Raw genomic sequence first — 20068 nt, forward strand, 5'->3', positions numbered from 1 at the left:
TAAAGTCAGTTAATTATGTCGAAAAAAATAAAAAAAGTTATAGTATGTCGAAAAAAGTCGTCTTATATGCCGAAAAAAAGTCATAAAAAAGTCATAGTATAGTATGTCGAAAAAAGTAATCTTATGTGCAAAAAGACTGGCTCTGTGTTTCAGACTTTTTCTGTATGACAAACTATAGAAGGGTCAGACATGAATTTTAGAGCATGAAACCCCAGATGTGATTCATGACTGGACATATTTATTCATGTATTTTGAGAAGGCGTGTAGTTGAGATCAAAATGAAGGCAGAGTTCGAAGATGGGTCTGGTCCGAGCAAGATCGTCTTTCGTATAACGATAATACAACTACTAAGTTTCAGAAAGCAAAATGTAAAAATCTCAATATGGAATGCAGATAATGGAAAGGAGGCCACCACAACATGAGTTACTTGAATAAAACTGTATATTTTACAGATCTTTGTACACTTTAATTACAAAACTGTATGGTACTAAAGTTTTAAAATCAGTTTTTTGGTCAGAGAAGATTTAATCGTGTGCAATTACCATGTATATACAAAGTCTCATGTTAGTGATTTTTCTCAAAATAAAAAGCAACCAAATAACTCAAACGTTCATACACTCTGAACATAAGACATGGCTTAAAGATAAATATATTAGTAAATAAATATTCAGAGAACATATTTCCATTCATGAAATGTGTTTGCTATACAGGTACAGAAATATACACGGATTGATTTCTAGCCTTTTTAAAACATTTGTAATGGTAATGACAGAAAATAATTATATTCTTAAAAAATTAAAAAATATTAATTTTTGTACACATTTTAATCTTCTTAAGTGCTAGAAACAATAACAAAAAAATTTAAATAGTGACTCAAGTACCCCAAAATGTTATATTTGCAGTAGGTACATATCTCTATGCAAAAGGCAAGATTAGATTCTCACTTGATTACAGCACTGGGTTAACTTATAAATAGGGTTATTTCAGAAAGTTTTCCTCTGTGGAGAGAATGTGTATATTTCATAGAAACAGTATAAAAACAGTCTGTAGGACAAACAGAAAGGCATGAATGACAAGCATTGATATCGCGAGTATGTATTATGCATGGCACGATATGATTCAAACGGATACACTGGTATGTATAACTGCATTGTTTTAAAAAAAAAAAAAAATAGTCACAGTACAATAAGGAACTCTTATGAAATATGAGTCTTTTCCAGCTACTTTCCTTTGGCCTTTTGATACATGCTAGAACCTTTTTATAGATATTTATAGAGCATGCCTCATTGAGGAAATTGGGTAAGTGACAGCAAAAATACACTTTTAAGGGCTTCCAATCAAAAGGTCGAGTGCTACACTCTACTTCTGACCCCGAGACACTGTCACTTTAGACTGGAGTTGGACTAAAAGCGGTGCAGTGTCCTTTAGATATTGCTACAAATAGCTTCCCAGCGTAAGGCTTTTCATGTTGCTCTGGCACATCTCATACAGGTAGGCCACTGCTGGATAGAAATGCAATGCATAAAACAAATTCTGTATTATATTGAATAGAGACCAGTGTCAGCCTTGCATTCACATTTCTATGCATTTTTTTCTGTAATATATAGCTTCTTCTCCTCAGAGAAATGTGTGGGTCAACTTGACACTTGAAAGACCCATTTTCCCTGCTTTTTGAAAAAAGTAAAAAAAAACAAAAAACAATCATGTCTTTCTGTTTTGGTATAGCTATGTCCGTACAACCTATTTGAGTTGGTGGTTGAAGCTTTATAGGCAGTCAGTGTTCATGTGCGCACATATACATGTAGATGCAGATGTTTGTGAATTAAGAGTGTATGTAGAGACAGAAATCTCAGATTCCTAGATCTTGCACAAAAGAGTCTACAGATCTTGTTCTTGACAAAATCTGAATAAAATCTCAAAAAGAAATGGGCCCGGATTACTGAAGCGCTGAAGGGGCCTAACCCTTGATGGCAGCACACAGTCCGCGAATAGATGCCAATACCAACCTACTTCTAGTTTCAGTTAACAACCTCCATCCATAGTTGTAGTATCACTCCGTCTCAGTTCTATGGTAACATAGTTTGGTGCCGAGACATTTGTGGCCACAGGAATGAACTTGATACACTGTCTAGAAACGACAGGCCATTTCAGTAGAAATCCACACAATCGAAGATGATAACATTCAGTGCTCAAGAGAGCAAGGTTAGAACAAGGCAGCTGAGGGTTTCAATGATTGACTGATTCGGTACCAAGTACATACTTCTGACTGAGTCCCTTCTCTCTGGGCTCAAATTCATATACCCAGACCTCCCTCATTTGTTGAAGTACTGCTTCCCAATGCAGTGGGGCTCGCAGAGAGCTGAGGGTGAAACAAAGCCCTGGTCTCCTCCTCCTGAGGGTATGGCTGACCTCTAAACTGTCCTGAGGTGAAGTACCCCTGACTGGGCTCGTGTCGCTCCCCTGTCCGCACCTCTGCCTCCACTGTGACATTAATGGGCAATAAACTGCTCTGGGTCTCCGCCCCTGTGCCCATTTCACAATCTGTGTCCTCGGGAATTATGGGTATTCTCTGGTTGAGTTCGCAGCAGCCCTGTCCAGAGCAGGCCTCTGAGTCTGCGTGTGCATACTGCACATTAACAGCGTAGTCCTCGGTGTAGCGCCCCGTTGTGGCCCTGTGCACCTTCATCTCTTTATAGAAGCAGCAAGGTAGCCCTTCGTAGCTCACCTGCTCAGAGGAAGGGCACATGTGCTCAGGAGCAAAGTAGTTCTTGGAGGTCGAGCTCTGAAAGTCCACCCCCCTGTGAAAGCGTCCTGTGGCCAGAGGCCCTGCTTGGTCCGAGTCCTGCCCTTTGCACTCCACATTGGGAGGAAGCACCTCGAAGCAGCAGCTACAGGCTGCGGCCCCGAGCTCCCCCGACTCCTCCTGAGCCCCTTTCCCCCTGTCTGCTCCGGCAGCCTCTGGAGCCCCGGCTGAGGTAGTGCTAGTGTTGTTGTTCTCCCTGGGTTCCAGTGATGAGTGACTGCTGTAGTTGGGCTCCAAACTGCAGTTGGAGAGGTGGTCCCCCGAGTTATATCCTGAAGCTCCAGGAGGGAGCTGGAGGCAGTCATGTCCCAAGGGAACCGGGGATGACGAATCCTCGGCAGGAACTGCGGTGCAAGCCGCCGCAGCCCCCGCTTCCCCCAAGGAGCCCCTACACGGACTCTTACTCCGGTAGACGTAAGGATCGTAGTCACTGCTCAGCGAGCTGCGGAAGGTAGAGCAGCTACCGTACACCCCCTGGTTGCTGACCTCAGTACAGTCCAACATGGAGTCGCTGGAGGAACAGTGGCACTGGCCTGAGCTGCTGCTGCTGCTGTCACTGCCGGGGCAGTCAGCAAGGTAACCACTGCATACCGAGCGGTGGCCATGGTAACAGCTCAGGCCAGAGGCGCTGCCGTTATCACCTATCCTCGACGAAGAGGCAGGTGCCATGTGTACCACTGTGGGGTATAACAGCCCCTGCTGAAAGGCCCTGCTGTGGTGGCCCTTGTGGGCCCCTGCTCCTCCACCAAGCTGCCCTGCTATAGCAGGCCCTTGGCCGCCCTCAGGCTGTTGAGGGAAAGTCAACCCCTGAAAATAGTAGTGCTGGTACATTGTTTCGTACTGCGAGAAGCAGGCTGCTCGAGAAAAGTTACGCCCGTGGAACTTGGGTCGTTTAAAAGCAGCGTGATGCGGCTGTGCTGGGTAGGCGGGGGGTCCGCGGTGCTCTAATCCACAATGGTGGGGGTTGAGCGAGTGGTCCAGATGGAGGGTGGGGTGGTAGCTCCGGAGAAACGCCGACGTCGATTGGGGTGGGTACAGACCTTGAGGATCTGGGTGCTGGTCCACAGTGAGCATGGTGATGGGGTTGCCGTGAGGGTCCATGCTGGTTCTGGTTGGGTAGGCGGTCACCTGGCCAGCACGGTGCACCCTGCCGGGATAATGGACTGGCAGCACCACCCGCTGCCGGCTGTGGACTGGGTTGCCAGGATCCATACATGCTGGTCCTGGATTTCCCTTCTTTTGCTCTGTGTAAAAAAAAAAGTAACATGACATTTTACATTTTCCTTCAGTGAAACAAGTGTTTCTGTTACTGACAAAGAGTATTTGATCTAAACATCAAAGCAACTCACCGATGATGTTGTGTCTACAGTGGGGACAGGTGTGATGCTGGAGCAGCCAGGGGTCGACACATTTCTTGTGAAATCTGTGAGCACATGGGATAACTCGCAGCTCCTGTAGAGAAAATACAACAAGATTTAATAGTATTGTCGTGAAACGGAATATTATACCAAGACTTTTTGTGACATTTTTTATCTGTGACATTTTTATGGTATACTAGACTAAGACTTTTTGTGACATTTTTAATGGCATATTAGACGATAATTTTTGTGACATTTTTCATGGCATACTAGATTCTGACTTTTTTTCTTTTTACATTTTTAACGGCATAGTAAACTATGACCTTTTTTGTGCCCTTTTTTATGGCCTACTACTGTGTTTGTGTGTTATAGGGAACAAGATTGTGTTTCTAGCACTCGTGTATTACTGATAGTGCTCTTTGTAATAAACCTTGCATTGGGTTTAGTCACTCAATTCAATCTCTTGTGCTCTGTTCCCACCCCGTCTATCTGAATTATGTTGGATTGACACAGCGGTCCAAGGAGTTATTACAAACTAAGACTCACTCTTTTGTTGTGCTATCTTACAATCAATGTAAGTAAGCAAGTCAATGTAAGTTTAAATAAGCGGTTAGAACTCAAATTGCAGATGAGGTCATAAAATGTAAGGGCATGGGTCTTAAAAAAAATGTCTTGAATATAACTTTGGAATACCTGCATATACCCTGAGGTATTACAAACTACAACGGGTTGTCATTTCTCAGAGGGTGAATAAATATGTGGTCGAGATCAGCTGAATGTCCAGAAGGTGGCAGCAAAGCTGTACAGAACTGTCAACTGTGGTGATGGTTATGAGCCTTAATCAAGTTGTTTTACCTCGGAGGAGCCAACTTTACATCATGCCACAAACAAAACTCTTAACTAGATGCCACACCGCACAGTACAAATGCAACTTTGATGCTCAATGTCACCACTTTCTGGAACAAAACAAACAAAAGGCTTACACTTGAGGATTGATATGAAAAGAATGCAACACTTTGTATTCAGACGGAGAACTGGCATGGAGGAATTCCAAAAACACAACAGCAGGAGCACTATGAATATGAATTATAATACTCTTCTCCAGTGAGAGCTCTTTCACTGCCATGAATACTTTACTCTCTGGCTTTATGTGACTCATCTTTGGGCTCTTTTCCACTCAAGCTTTTGTTGCTTGGTTCACTGCTCAAAAAGCGCTTTGATGCCATTCAGCCTTTTATATCGCCACTTCCTCTGTGCGATCCTGGCGCCATGCTTTGTTGTGTTTTCTTCTCCTCCTTACCGAGGAGACAAATAACCACAAAAAAAACACATCCACCAACTATGTCCCCCTGGGCACTGGGGTTAGTCCCTGCAGCGTCCGTGTAGAGGATGAGCAATACTGTTACAGTAAATCCTCAAAGTCCAAGATTAGGATGCATATTTCCACAATGGCTCTTTTAAGGATTAAAGAAGGCCACGCTGGGAAAACAGGAAGCATAATCACAACCCAGTGCACTCTGGGTACCGTTATCTCTCCAGGTGCTCTCAAAGACGGAACTAAACATCTAAAAGGCGCCGGAAAGAACGTCAGCGAAGATCGCGGGACTGCGGTCCCCGAGCACATCAGGGGAACTTCCATTCTATTGTCCACAGAACTGCATTATGTTTCATGTCTACAGAATATGTAATGAAAAGAAAAACAAGCTCAGTGGGTAGATGACCACACTAACACTGCCAGTTAAAGAGGTTTGGCTCCCACATGGTCCACTTATGCACATAGAGTTTGGATAAAAAGCGTTCACCTAATGCAGATGATTTGTTTTTCTTACAAAAGTTCATAAAAAAATATGATTATGAAGATTTTAAAAAGGAACAGCTCAATTTTGATTGGATTTTATGTCCCAACACAACAAAAAAATGTTGCTTCCTGCTGCAAGAAGACACGGTTCACCAAAGTTTACAATAAATACGATCCCTTGTGGCAAAAAAACGGATTATGTGCATCATAATTTTAAAACAAATTATTATTCTGCAAAGTATTTGGGATGCAAATGCTATTTTTGTAAAATAATTTATAGTATAAATTTACCTGGATTTTTGTACTTATTTATCAAATCATTCTCTTAGCATTTAAAAGTCAAAATAAATATCGAAACATTAATTTTTTTCTCATGAAATCTCAATAGCCTGATTGATTCAATACGGGTAACTATAGCAATTTCACTAAGTTAGTCATCAAGTTGAGGTATTAACACAGTTTTAAGTGTTTGGTCCCTTTTATGCATTAGATACCAATACATGTGGACTAACTTAAAAAAGTTGTTTTCAAAATAGAATATATGAGCATCAAATGTCTACCTTTGTATTCATTGAGGTGGCATAACAACCCATATAGTGAAGCACAGTTTATGGCGAGTAATACCATTGTTTGCATCGTACCGTTTAGACGTTAAAGTCCCTCAAAGCAGATAAAGTCAGCATTATTTAAATCAAGTGTCTTTTCTTACCTCCCCATCAATGTACTTTTCCAGACAGATGGCGCAGTCAGAGGTGGAGCTGCTGCTCAGCGTATCAGAGGCTCCACAGCTGCTCTCGCGCTGGCCCTTTCCTTTGGCCTTGAACTTTCTCGTCTCCATCTTATCCAAGGCTTGGATGGCCATTCTGTTCATCGAGCTCTGTGGTGGGGAGGGAGGAAGGTTGGGACAGGGTCAGCGGGGAAGATCTGCATGTTCGATGAGCCACATTTGACTTTTAGACCCTGTCTACACGTATACAGATCATTTTAAAAAGATATTTTGTCCTCCGTTTAACAACCTTTGTTTTACAACATACTTCTGTCCACACCTGAACGCAAAAAACAACTCCATTCACATGTCACCACAGATCACAAGTTAAGAGTAAAGGATTTTTGTTACCACCCTTCTCACTCCCTTTCCTTTGGCTTCATTACAGTCAGTTCGATAACAGATATTGTTCATGGGGGGGGGCTGGGATTCCTGGTCAAACTGCACGACTGTCATCACTTTGCTGTCATCAACTGTCTCTTTACATGCATAAATGACAAAAGGGAGGTCATTCAGGTTTATGTCCATAGCCCCTTCTGAGTGCTCCAAACCTAGCCTTCAATCGCCCCAAAAGCACATTCAATCAGCATTCAGCCTCAATGTTTAATGTGTTCCCTGCTTTGACCTCCCGTGACTGGAACTTTTTTCAAATGTAAAGTAGTAGCGCTAACAAAACGTAAAAAAGCCTGTAGTCCGTCATCTTTGTTATTGTTTCTGCCGCATGCTCATCACAAAAAGCAACAATGGGCATGCACGAAATGAGAAGAGGACGTCATCGTTTTTCCAAAACACTTGAGAAGGCGTGGTCAAAAATATCCTTTTTCGTGACCCAAAACTTTTTTGGACAAGAGGCCGAAACGTAAAAGAAAATATCTGCTTTTAAAAATCTCTGTATACGTGTAGACATGGCCTTAAAAGACCCTTTTAAAGAATTTACCATGAAAGCCAACAAACATGCAGCCAAAATAAGACATTCAAATGACAAACTGAACTGTCAAAAGATTGAAGTAAACATGCTGTTAAATGTCTATACGTCAGCGTTGGCAACTTTTGATCCGTGTTCCTCTTTGCTGACGTTAATGCGAGAGGGCTGATGTTGCCATGATTTGATACTTTCCCCTCCTTGACACAGTACATCATTTTGCAATGTTTGACTGATGCATTAAGCGCCTCTCTCTGGCTCTGCCTCTCTGGTTTCTTTTTATCTCTTAATTTGTTTCGTGTTGCCTGAAAAATGTTACTTATTAAAAAAAATGGTGACTGATAAGTTGACACACACAGAACCACTTATTAGGATTAAACTCAATGATTCACATGTGTGGCAGACATCGGGATTTATAGCAGTTCCTGCCTGCACTGCTAGTGCATGACTCATGTAAAAGGGTTATTTATGCTCAGGCTTAACTCAAAAAAGGGTCTCCGGAGGGTGTTTTCTTCCGTTATGTTGCCTCACAACTAGATAATTGAAGACTTTTTAAGGACGTGTGGATATCCTGGTCGGCAAGAGAGCAATGAACTCCGGCATGAAAGTCGTTTCTCATCACAGGGTTGACAAAACATGAAACACGAGGGCTTAAAAAATCTGTATTTTCAGTGTGTAATTAACTGTAGCCTTGTGAGGGCAAACCCTTCGCTAAACCCCAAAGTGTTCTACTGTTTACAGTTAAATCGGATAGGAAATGTTAAGACTGTATTAACAATATTTACTCCACAAGAAGTTCATTAATTTTTCACATTTCAGGAAGGAAAGGTTGCTGCATGTGACGAATGTGCCCCCGGTGTGAGCCGTTCTCTTAATTAACCACCAAAGGAAGTCACGACCAAGTCATCCGCTGCTGTGACACACACAAACACACACCCATTATACACCCACACACACAGAAAAAAAGTGTGCAGTCTTTCCACACACACACACACACAGACAGGATTACACCTGTCTTAACGGATGCCGCCACAGGTTTTCTGTTCCGTCATGACACCTCTGTGTGTTTGGCTCCAACCTCTCATCAGCGTTAATTAAATGCTAATCCTGATTCGTGCGCCCGACATAAGCCTCCACTGAGAGCTTTTTGTCAACACACGAGAGGAATCAATCAACAGCAGCACTACTGTCGCCTGAATCGACGCCTGCAACTCCATGCAAAGTCGTGTTGACTGGAAAAACAAGGGCACTGCGTCGTGTGTTTTGTGTAAAGCCGAGTTCACACTACACGACTTTCAAAGTCGTCAGATCGCTGTGCTGTTCACACTACACAACTTGATGTCTTTGATCGTCTTTAGTCGTCGTGGTTTTCACATTACATGACTGACCCGGCGACAGGGGGTCACACACTACAAGATCTTTCACCAGGAGGAATCCCCGATGAGGTCTCCAAACTACGATTTGTCACAAAAACACGTGAGAAATACACGGTAAATGACACGATACCATACGCAAGACACATTGATGATGTCGTCGTTGGCACGTGTTCACAAAATAGCCTGTTTCCACTGGTTTCTACACTTTTTTATTCCTCTAGGTGCGACAAAAACTTTGCAAATGCAACACATACAGTAAGTTCCTATTGTTACAGGTAACTCCTTCTCTTTCAGGTTTCCCCTAAACCCGTGTCTCGCGCTCTCATTGGCTGCAGCTCGTGGCCGGAGTCCCCGACAGGTCCAGATATTTAGCATGCTAGATATCTGGGATGTGTCTGCGAGGCATCGGCGAGCATTGATCTTTGCGCAGCTCATACATGACGCTCGATGTGCGAGCGGCGAGCCAACACCGATTTGCCTCTGTTCTGGGGCTTTTTCAGGGGAGTTGTGTAGTGTGAACTAGGCATAAGAGGCACACACCAGTTTTGGTCCTATGTGACTCAAACTGGGGTTCACAAATAAGGTTGTTTCTGCTCTAGTGGCGATGAGTAGACAGACACTAACCTGGCTTCTCCTTTGCTTGAGTTTGATCTTGATGAGCAGAATGAGGCAAACCAGCGACACAACCACGAAGAAAGCCAGGAAGATGCCCATGTCAAAGTATTCCGTGGGCTGCTGTGGAAAAGGAGGGCAAGAGAAACACAAATTTGTCAAATAATCTTCACATGCAGCTGGTTAAAGAAGTTATTAAAAGCCTGAAAAATAGTTGCATTTTTCATTCAGGATATTAGCTGTTAGTTGCTCAGCAGACCAGAGCACTCGATGATGTGACTCATTCGACTTCTCATTATGCAAATAAATTAAAAAAATGGGACCTTCACACATAATTCGGTGGTGTTTTCTAGAGTAAACACATGGTTGATTATTCACGCAGTTCATTTCCATCTCAGAATCATTTTTCTTCTTCTTGTGTCAATACATGAGTGTGAGTAATTTACTCAGGTAAGTGCTACATCTCTTATACAAATGAGACCATTCTGCAGAGCAGTGTTTATTTTGTTAAATGAAAACGACATATGTTCGTAAAGCATACGTTTACATGTTAGGTGGGCGGATTGGTGGATGTGACCGAACCGTGCATCATTAATGAGCGCAGTCGGGAGGACTTGAACTAACTGCAAAGCTGCATTCTTAATCATTCAAACTGTGTTTTTCATCAGATAATAAGATAACATTTGATGTGAAGGGAGAATGTGATGAGCATCTTTTCCACTACGTTTTGCCATTTACCAAATTAAATAAATCAATCAACAACATAACAGGCAGATTAATTGATGAAGTTATGAAAATCATTAGTTGCAGCCCTACAGCAGAGTTCAAGACGAGAGAAAGAGCAGATTTGATGTCTTTGCTTTTTCTTGCGAGGTTGGAGACTCGGTGAGAATAGCCAGATTGTTTTATTCTTCATCAGAGAAACGTCTCTTATCGGACAGTCCTTTCTCTCGGGCTTTCATTATGTCAAGTTATTTGACCTCAAAGTGTGCTGGTCCTCTTATCAAATATTCCAAGCAAACAAACAGCTCTTTGAATGGCTGATATTAATCTCTCACAGTGCTGCGAAAAAAGTCCTCGGCCTCGGGGCAGCGGCGAGCAGAGAAGAAAGGAAAAGGGTCAGATTTCACAGCTGGAATTTTCGTTTGTCTTCACATCTAAAAACTTCTCAGCGCCGTTTGGTGCGTGGGCCTCACAAACATGTTCACCTCTTCCTCATGTTCCTCACATGTGCCTTAGATTAGCCTCTCACACAGACATACACACACATGCACGTCATCTACTGAGTGTGGTTTTGGGTTTTGGCATGTGCGCTTACCCTCGGTGGTCTGTGTTGTATCCGAGCACGAGCCACTTTCTGCTTGTTGACGATGTTCATCAACTTAACGGCGTCATTGCCCTTCACGTAAACCACCGGCCGCTTCAGAGGATCCTCGGCGACCTGGTTGAGCTGAAAAGAGGAGAGAAAAAACTACATCAAACACAGATGTACTAACACAAGAGCTGTCAATCGATTACAATATTTAATCGCATGATTGTCCATAGTTAATTGTGGTTAATCACACATTTTTTATCTGTTCAAAATGTAGTATTTAATACTCTTATCAACATGGGAGTGGGCAAATATGCTGCTTTATACAAACGTATGTATATATCTATTATTGGAAATCAATTAACACAAAACAATGACAAATGTAGTTCAGAAACCCTCACAGGTACTGCATTTAGCATAAACATGTGCTCAAATCATAACATGGCAAACTCAAGCCCAACCTGCAACAACAGCTGTCAGTGTGCATGTGATTATCATAAGCATGTGAGCATGTCTGTAAAGGGGAAACTCGTGGGTACCCATAGAACCCATTTTCATTCACATATCTGGAGGTCAGAGGTCAAGGGACCCCTTTGAAAATGGCCATGCCAGTTTTTCCTCACCAAAATTGAGCGCAAGATTGAAGCGCTATTTAGCCTCCTTCTAGATAAGCTAGTATGACATGGTTGGTACCAATGGATTCATTAGGTTTTATAGTTTCATATGATGCCAGTATCATCACTCTAACTTTAAAACTGAGTCCGCTACAAAAAAATTGTAAGTTGCGTTAATGTGTTAAAGAAATTAGTGCCGTTAAAACTAATTTGCGTTAACGCGTTAACTTTGTGAGCCCTAATAGTTGTGAATATGACATTCTATTTCTGCTAATAGATAACCCAAAAAGCTACACACTGGCCCTTTAATTATTCAAATGTAACTCAAAAAAGGAAAACATGGATGTTGTCTTTGCTTTATAAACAAAAAGGTGTCAAGGGTAACAACAAAGGAAAAGAAGAAAAGGCACTCAGAGGTCTGAGAATAATAAAAAAGTCTTTAATATTGCATAACACCAACGTGTTGTGGCTGAAAGCCTCCATCGGGGTATAAAAAACGGAACACTTTTAACCAAAACGTGATGGTGTCAACCATGCAATATTAAAGGCGTTTAATTAGACACAGCGCTGTGAGTTTCATCCTTTATTCAAATGGAACAATCTGAAAATCACTCTGTGGTTGAACCGCTCACAAGCTGATTGACAAATGCAGCGTGTGGTGAGGCGTCACAAGCAGACATGGCTTCATTTCCAGGGGACATTCAGCAAAAAAAGTTTGGGAACCACTGCCCTAATGCATGTGTGACTGTGTGAACGCAGTGTAAAAGGCATGAAGAAAATGACCTCGAGGCTCAAGACATGGAAACTGTGGTCGCAGTTTGCCAGAGGGAGCCGGGGGAAACAGTCAATGAAGAGTATGCTCTGGCTTTTGAGTCAGTTGACATACTCCCTCTACTCCTCCTCTGCCTCTCTGTTCTCCCCTCTCGTCTGCTGGTTGGAATCTGTAATTTGAAAAGCCCAGGGGAAATACCGAGGATATTCGCATTTCTATTTCTTCCGCTGCCGTCATGTTCTCCAGTGAAATACTGTATGTTCTGGTTTAAAAAGTATAGACTGTGAAACTTTTTGATCTCTGGCTTGAATTTAGTGCGTTGTTGCCTCTTTGAGAAATGACTCCACTGACAAACAATATACCATAAAAAGTACACCTTTAAAGAAAAAAGAGTGTCTTACTATTTAAAGAAACTTTTCCGCAAACAAGTGTTTCAGCCGCAATCAGCACTTCTTGACCTCACATAAAGAATCAATTGAGACAAGAAGGAGTACATAACTTTATAAAGCTCCTCTCCTAATTTCAGCCCCGGGACTTTAATTCTCCCTAAGCTCCTCCTCCCTGCCCCTCGGCCTTGTGGGTCCTGTCTCTGCTGATCGGGCCGCTCTGACTGGAAAAGCCTCTCGGGGGAATTTAACACAGCCGCCCAGCGCTGCCTTTCATGTGGTCTCGGCGCAATCCCTTTTATCTCTCAGCTACGCGCTTTACGACCCAGCGGCAGAGAAGAGGAGGCGAGGAGGCGAGGAGGGAGGGGAGTTTTTTTTTTTTTTTTTTTAAAAGCCTGCAAGTCCAGACCTGGCGTGGCGAGGATGAATACCACAGGAGAATTCTTGCGACAAAAGGCGCTCAGAGGAGCAATTTGTGCATTATAACAACAAAGACACAGAAGCAAGTACAAGAAGAAGAAGAAGGAATGTGAGCGTCTGGATGTGTGTGACAAGAAATTCTCCCACAAATGTGCTCCTCAAAGACAGATCCATAGTCTCGGGGGATGAGGTAATGTGTGCTACCTGTGCAATTATGAGCTCAACAGAGTTCGGTCATGGTCTAGTGAAAGCTGAAGCTGGATATCCATTTACAGTCCCTGTCAGAGCGCAGTGCACTCCTCCAAACACAAGTTAGAGAGGCTCAAAAGGGCCCAGAGCGGTTGAATAAGCGCTGCTGATCCACATGCTTTTGAACCGGAATAAAGATAGAAAGATCATTGTTTGTACAAACAGCACACACACACACACACACACACACACACACACACACACACACACACACACACACACACACACACACACACACACACACACACTGCCAGTCAGAAGGGCAGGGCATGCCGCTGAGCTTTCTTAAGCAGTGAAAAGCGGAGCGTCTTTTTCACAGACAGACCGACACGGATCAGACCGTTTCAGCGTTGTTGAAACGTGACTGTGTGTGTGAACGCCTGGGTGATTCTAGGTGTGTACCAACCTGGTCGATGGCATCCGGATTCTCCGACACATCAAAGATGACGGCCGTGGCTCCCCGCTGCACTGCTCTCTTTGCCTGCAGAAACACACAGAACAAAAGGAATCATTAGATATATATTCAACAACAACAACAACATAAAAAAGCCAGTGAATGTATGATCACAATGTGAAGTTTTCACATTCAAACTGAGGCCACTAGAGGGAGTTCTCTGCCTGAGTGTAGCATGCAGATCATCTGGAATGAGCAAATGAGAGAGAAAGGAGACCCACCAGACAGTAAACAAGCCATTGGTGACATTTGCTAGGACGCACATGTGGTCTATGTCTCCATTTCTCTGAAGTCACCATGATGTCAATCTGTGTAAATCTGCATCGCATTACGCTAATAAGCATGACAGAAACTAAAACAGTTGCATCCCTGTGTCGAGTACTAACGCATGCTTGGCTCCATGTGATGCAACTCTGCACGGCACGGAGCCGCGTTTGAATTGAATTCTGCTGTGCACGCTCAGGAACGTTTTGAATAAAGTTATCAAGGATTTGCAGCTGCTCAAAATTGCGAGCTTCTTTCATCTGAGAGCAGGGAAAGTCGCAGTACAGAGGTCTTTTTGAAGACTTCTGCTAAAGGCAAAAGATAAAGGAAATGCTTGGATCTGCAGAACTCCAAGTATCTCCTTGCAGAATCCAAATTGGCTTTCCCCTCGTCTGGAAAAAAACTTTACTTTATCTTAACTGCTGCTTTCCCCTACAACCCGTCCTCACCCCGCTTGATTCACGGCGCCCTATTTAGACAACGTTTTGATGTCTGCACTACATGATCTAAAATAGCGCGGCTGGGATCATATCCTGGTATTATCAAGTGCCCTTGGGCTCCTGCCAGCGCTCTTCATAACTGGAGGGAAGAGGAGGGAGGAGGGGGTGAAGATCAAAGCGACAATGTACAGTGCTGTGACTCTGCTGCCGAGTGGCTGGAGAGTGTCATCGCTCCAGTCAGCGGGCACTTACAGAGGACACAGAGAGAGAGAGAGAGGGGGGAGACTGGGAGAAGCGGTATGTGCAAGGGGGGGAGGCGTAATCGCTCCTTTCACAACACATCGTGTTGATTTCTGAGGTAACAACACTCAACAATGGGATGTTGAGCAAGTTTTTTTCACACTTGTTAAAGGGTGGGTCTGTATTTGTGAGTTTTATATATCATTCTGTAGCTTCACAGTGGTGATCCTTATGTATTCATATCAGAACATTCAAATGTTGGTCAAAGTGTGTATGTTTTAGCATCAAAATGCTATTTTCCCAATCCCTTCTAAAAACCTTTCCCCACGTGGCCTGACGTAGGTTTCTGCATGATGACGCTGCTACATGTACAGTATAAATACATCCTTATACTCAGTGTATTCATGTTACATATAGTAACTTAGATGACGGTTGGCGTGCTCCCAGTTTGGAGAAGCAGACAGGAGTACTGGCACGGAAGCTAAGCAATGTACTGCTGTGTGGACGCCACGTTCTTTCGGATCCGAACGTCACACAATAACACAAACAAACTAACTGATGGATGCAGCGATGCACCAGCAACTCCTTGTTCTGCGAGTTAAAATGACTCTTATGACTGTAATGACTAAAATGACTGTATTTGTGAATGGAGTCTGGTCTGGGACGGCGATATAACGGCTTCAGTTCCCCGTCAGAAAGGGCTGTCTGACGGCGAGGTAAAGCTGTGAAAATATTCTAAATATAGCGTACACTTAAGCTGATTTTTTTTTAGGTGGCTAAAATACGTTTTTCTGCTGCTCCCGTCCACAGCCGCTCTACCTCATCGTCTGACAGCCCGTTCTGACAGTAACTGAAGCCGTTATATCGCGGTCCTCAAGACCAGACCAGACTCAATTCACAAAACAGTCATTTTACCTCGCAGAACACGGGAGTATACATACAACCCTACTGGCCACCTCCAGTCCTGTGAGCTCAAAGTGAGGTCTTGTTTTGACTGACCAACACTTTCCAAACCATAAAGATATGAAAAACAAGAAACGTTTGCGATATATACTTTGAAAAATACCTTATCTAAATAGTTATCAGTTACCCTTTCAGCACTACTTGTACCCACTATTCCTCTTTATTGAAGCAGTCTGTTTGGGCACGATTTTAAAAGACTGTTGTAAGAACTAACATATTAAATAATTACGTTTTATTTTGAAGTTTCAGCAGCTGATTCTGCCACTTGTTTACAGCTCTTGCTGCTTTAAACCAAAGCATCATCCGATCTCATATGGTCCAGTTTAGTAACTGTAATTGCGACATTATGTTAGATTTCCTTTTCCACAGGGTTGCAGCATTACTCCCTGTGTGCACTATGAGTCTTTAGAAAGAAAGAGGTTAATGATTAAATAAAGCTGCCCAAGAAGTAGCATGTGTAGCTGAAGTAATCCACCAACGTCTCCACTCAGCACACACTGCAGCCTTCCATTGTTTAAAGAGGTTGTTTTTCCCTCCGAAGTATTTGCATTCTCCAGGCCTGTCAATAACACAGTCAATAACACAGTCAATAACACAGTCAATACTGACACTAAATATAGAATAGGTTGGATTTTCTTTTTTTTTGAACTAGCAACACACATGCGTGGGTCTTCTTCACTGCAGGTACCTTCAGTGGGACTGCTGCTTCATGGACAAGTCACAGCAGGAGGGAAACAGAAGCAAACTAACAAAAGGCCTTTGATATAGAGGGTGGCAAATGTACCACACAACTTTAAAACCAGCTTCAGGAAACCGTAAACACATCACGGCTCTGAAGTGTGCGCGCTACGTCTCAATTAGATTTCCCCTCGGTTTAATCCACAGACAAAATGTTTATGAATCTGACTTTCATAGCTCATTAAAGACTAATTAACCCTGCAAACTGATTCGATCTTTCCCAGCAGCGTATGAAAGCCTTGTCAAACACCGAGACATTAAACACGGCGACGCGCTATAAATACAAGCCCCTTCCAACTTTTCTCTCTTTTCGTCCTGCCTCCTTTACATAAACTAACATCGCTCTTTTCTTTTCTTCTTCCACTTTTGTACTTGGAAAGTTCAAAAGCGAGCGGAGCGAAATCTCGCTCGGCTTTTCCCTCTCACCCAGTTTTCTCTCACTGCCAGGCTCCAGCCCCCATTTAATTCAGCACAAGTCTGCTCCTTTGATGTTAGCTCTCCCAGTTAATAATTAATAGCTCTTGGTAAGACGCTTTGAGAAGAAAGAGATCTCCCTCCTAAAGAATCTCCACTCGGGCAGGCCTGCGCTGCAGTGCAGGGACTTGCCTGACGACAACAAAAATGCACCCACAGGCAAACTGGCTCTCTTAAAGAACATGACACATCTCCTTCCCAACCCCATAAAAAAACTACAACCTCGGACACCAAAGGAAAGATCTGGCTTTGTGACTGCTGTAATAGAATGCTTTTTCTTCTTGAGACTTTCTCATGCTGCTTAAGACTAAACACTTCAGAGAGGAAATACTGTTTACTTCTCTGACTCAAACTGGCTATAAAATGCCAACTGGCAGAGCTCCTCTGTAGGGAGGTATTGGGCAAACATTTTCAGACAGGATTGAGTCTTCGGCACTTGAAACGTGAGCTTTCATTCGTACCAGTTTCACTGAGATCGAACAGGGATTTCAAAAGCGTCTGTTCATTAAGCTTATCGGGGTGAAGTCGATGCGAGATGACATTTTCATCTTCTCATTCACGATTATAGATGAGATCAGATGTTATCATTTTTAGGAATCCAATATTTCAAGGACGAATGCAGCGATAAAGTAGCAACTCAGAACTTGTAAAGAAAAGTCAAATGTTCTTTTTTCAGCCATCACAATGCGAAGAAGAGTTTGACATGTAGGCTAGAAGTTTTTAAGATTTGAGCTTTATACAGTACACCTGCAAGGTGAGAGAGAGTCATTGTTTTGTCACAAGTAAGTCTCAAGTCTTTGCACTCAAGTCCCAAGTCAGACAGGCAAGTCCCAGTAATATTTGCTGAGATAATACTTTGGTTCTTTTTAGGGCGGTCAATCAATTCAAATAGTTAATCGTGATTAATCGCAAATTAATCACACATGGAAATCAATAAACAACTCCAAACAATGACAACTATTGTCCAGAAACCCTCACAGGTACTGCATTTAGCATAATAAATATGCTCAAATCATAACATGGCAAACTCCCAAATCAACAACAGCTGTCAGTGTGTCAGTGTGCTGACTTGACTATGACCTGCCCCAAACTGCATGTGATTATCATAAAGTGGGCATGTCTGTAAAGGGGAGACTCGTGGGTACCCATAGAACCCATTTTCATTCACATATCTGGAGGTCAGAGGTCAAGGGACCCCTTTGAAAATGGCAATGCCAGTTTATTCTCGCCAAAACTTAGCGTAAGTTTAGAGCATTATTTAGCCACCTTCAATATAAGCTAGTATGACATGGTTAGGTTAGGTTTTCTAGTTCCATATGATACCAGTATCTTCACTCTAGCTTTAAAACTGAGAACGCTACAACCAAAAATCGTAAATTGTGCAAATTTGCGTTTGACAGCCCTACTTCTTTTACTTAAGTGAGATTCTAAATGCAGGATTTTTACTCTTGAGTACTTTTACAGTCTTGTATTGGTACTTTTACTGATAGTACTAGAAGTACTTCTTCCACCACCGCTGGACACAAATAGGAAGAAGACCGTTGATCAACAAAAAATTCTACAAAAAGTGCAATAATAATATTCTTCTCATAGCTGAAACACCTCCATGCGTTGTGTTTGATTAGTAGTCCATGTTCAAAAAACAGAGGAAATTGTCATTGTTCAGCCATTAACATAACTTTATATAACATTCCTCTAACAATAAATCAAGGTGCAATCTTTGAGTCAAAGAGGAGGAGCGGATGAACAGGAAGAAGGAAAGTAATCGACTGTCTCCTCTGCTCATATTTTTCTCAAAGCTGAAACATGATCTCTGGTCCCCGACACGAGTGCTTGATCAGTCATCCATGCTCAAAAAATCAGCTAAACTCTCAACCTTTACTGCGCGCTGGGGATTGTGTTTCACAGGTACTTCACAATACTGCCGGCTAAACAAACTTCCCGCTGGCTCGGAGGCATGAGAATTAGGGTACAATCTTCCCAGAGTGAGCAAAAAAAACGCAGCAGAAAGTACTGAGAGAAGCCAGTCTAGACACAGAGGAAAATGAAAGCTATGTTTAGCATCCCTAAGTAAGCCTGCCAGCTTGTAAGATCTGAGGGAGAGAAATTCTCACTCGTCTGGAAGGAGGACTTTTCTCAGCGTATAGCGCTCTACTTCATCATTCACATCATGGACCGGAGATTCTCATATGAACACACCACCGGCACATGCAGCTACAAAACAATGCATAATGTAAATACGTGCACAGGTTCATAAATATGCACGGGAAACGGTGCACACATGCACACCTGGATTACACCTGCAACATCTGGCTCTCCCACTAGTTCCTCCAACACATCCTTCTTCCTTTCCTACTTTCTTCTCCTCTGCTTCCCTCCTTTCTCTTTCCTCCTCCTCTTCATGCTTTCCTTTCCCTCTCTCTCTCTCTCTCTCTCTCCGCACTGCTATAATTAAGGCAATTAAGTCTTCAGAAGACTCTCCACTGCTATTATGCTGTAATTTCATGTTGCCTCCTGGCTTTACGGTTTATTAAAAGATAAAGGCATACTTTTCTCCCATGGATTTTCTTATATGTGGTCGCCCCCTTTTTTTTTTTCTTCCCTCCTTCCCCGCTCCCTCTCAGAGCCGGCATGTGTGCCAAGACATTATTTACATTCAACTAAAATAAAATCAACGTTTTCAACGTGGCTGTGCGTCATCTGATTGGAAGCTTGCGCAGCCCCGGAGAGAGAAATGAAAAGTATACGTTTGAAGCACCTCTTCCTCGTTTATTCTCCTGTACATACTGTACTCTTGCCCATGAAGTCATCTGTGTTATCTTGACATTTTCATTATTCATTTCACGAAGCACATTACTCACCATCTTCCTGATCCCCTACTGTTTGATGTTAACACTTCGCTGGCAGACCGTTAATCTGTCATCACATTTTATTCTGTTTACAGATACTTGATATAATCGTATTGGCTGTGTGACTTATAATCAACTGGTTTGACACCCTATGCGTGCTGGATCTGCTACCTGCTGCGTCACGACAACTTGTTCCCACATAAACACAATCCTGGAACCATTTCCAACGTGAACTCAGGTAACCTTGTGGAGCTTAAT

The 20068-nt window shown here is 42.8% G+C and overlaps 1 protein-coding gene across 2 annotated transcripts in view; it reads right to left on the minus strand.

Moving 5' to 3' along the window:
- Window positions 1-426: 426 nt before the first annotated feature.
- Window positions 427-20068, minus strand: part of znrf3 (zinc and ring finger 3) — an 82096-nt gene continuing 62454 nt past the window's right edge. The window contains exons 3-8 of one of the 2 annotated variants that reach the window (XM_074638948.1): window positions 13795-13869; window positions 10954-11085; window positions 9648-9755; window positions 6669-6836; window positions 4153-4255; window positions 427-4047 (exon numbers count right to left, since the gene is read on the minus strand). In XM_074638948.1, the coding sequence (XP_074495049.1) occupies window positions 2294-4047; window positions 4153-4255; window positions 6669-6836; window positions 9648-9755; window positions 10954-11085; window positions 13795-13869 (2340 nt within the window). In that variant the 3' untranslated portion in view covers window positions 427-2293. Of the gene's footprint in view, window positions 4048-4152; window positions 4256-6668; window positions 6837-9647; window positions 9759-10953; window positions 11086-13794; window positions 13870-20068 lie in introns of both variants that reach the window. The other variant, XM_074638947.1, reaches the window with a different exon arrangement.

Source organism: Sebastes fasciatus, chromosome 6, assembly GCF_043250625.1.
Source record: "Sebastes fasciatus isolate fSebFas1 chromosome 6, fSebFas1.pri, whole genome shotgun sequence".
NCBI lineage: Eukaryota > Metazoa > Chordata > Actinopteri > Perciformes > Sebastidae > Sebastes > Sebastes fasciatus.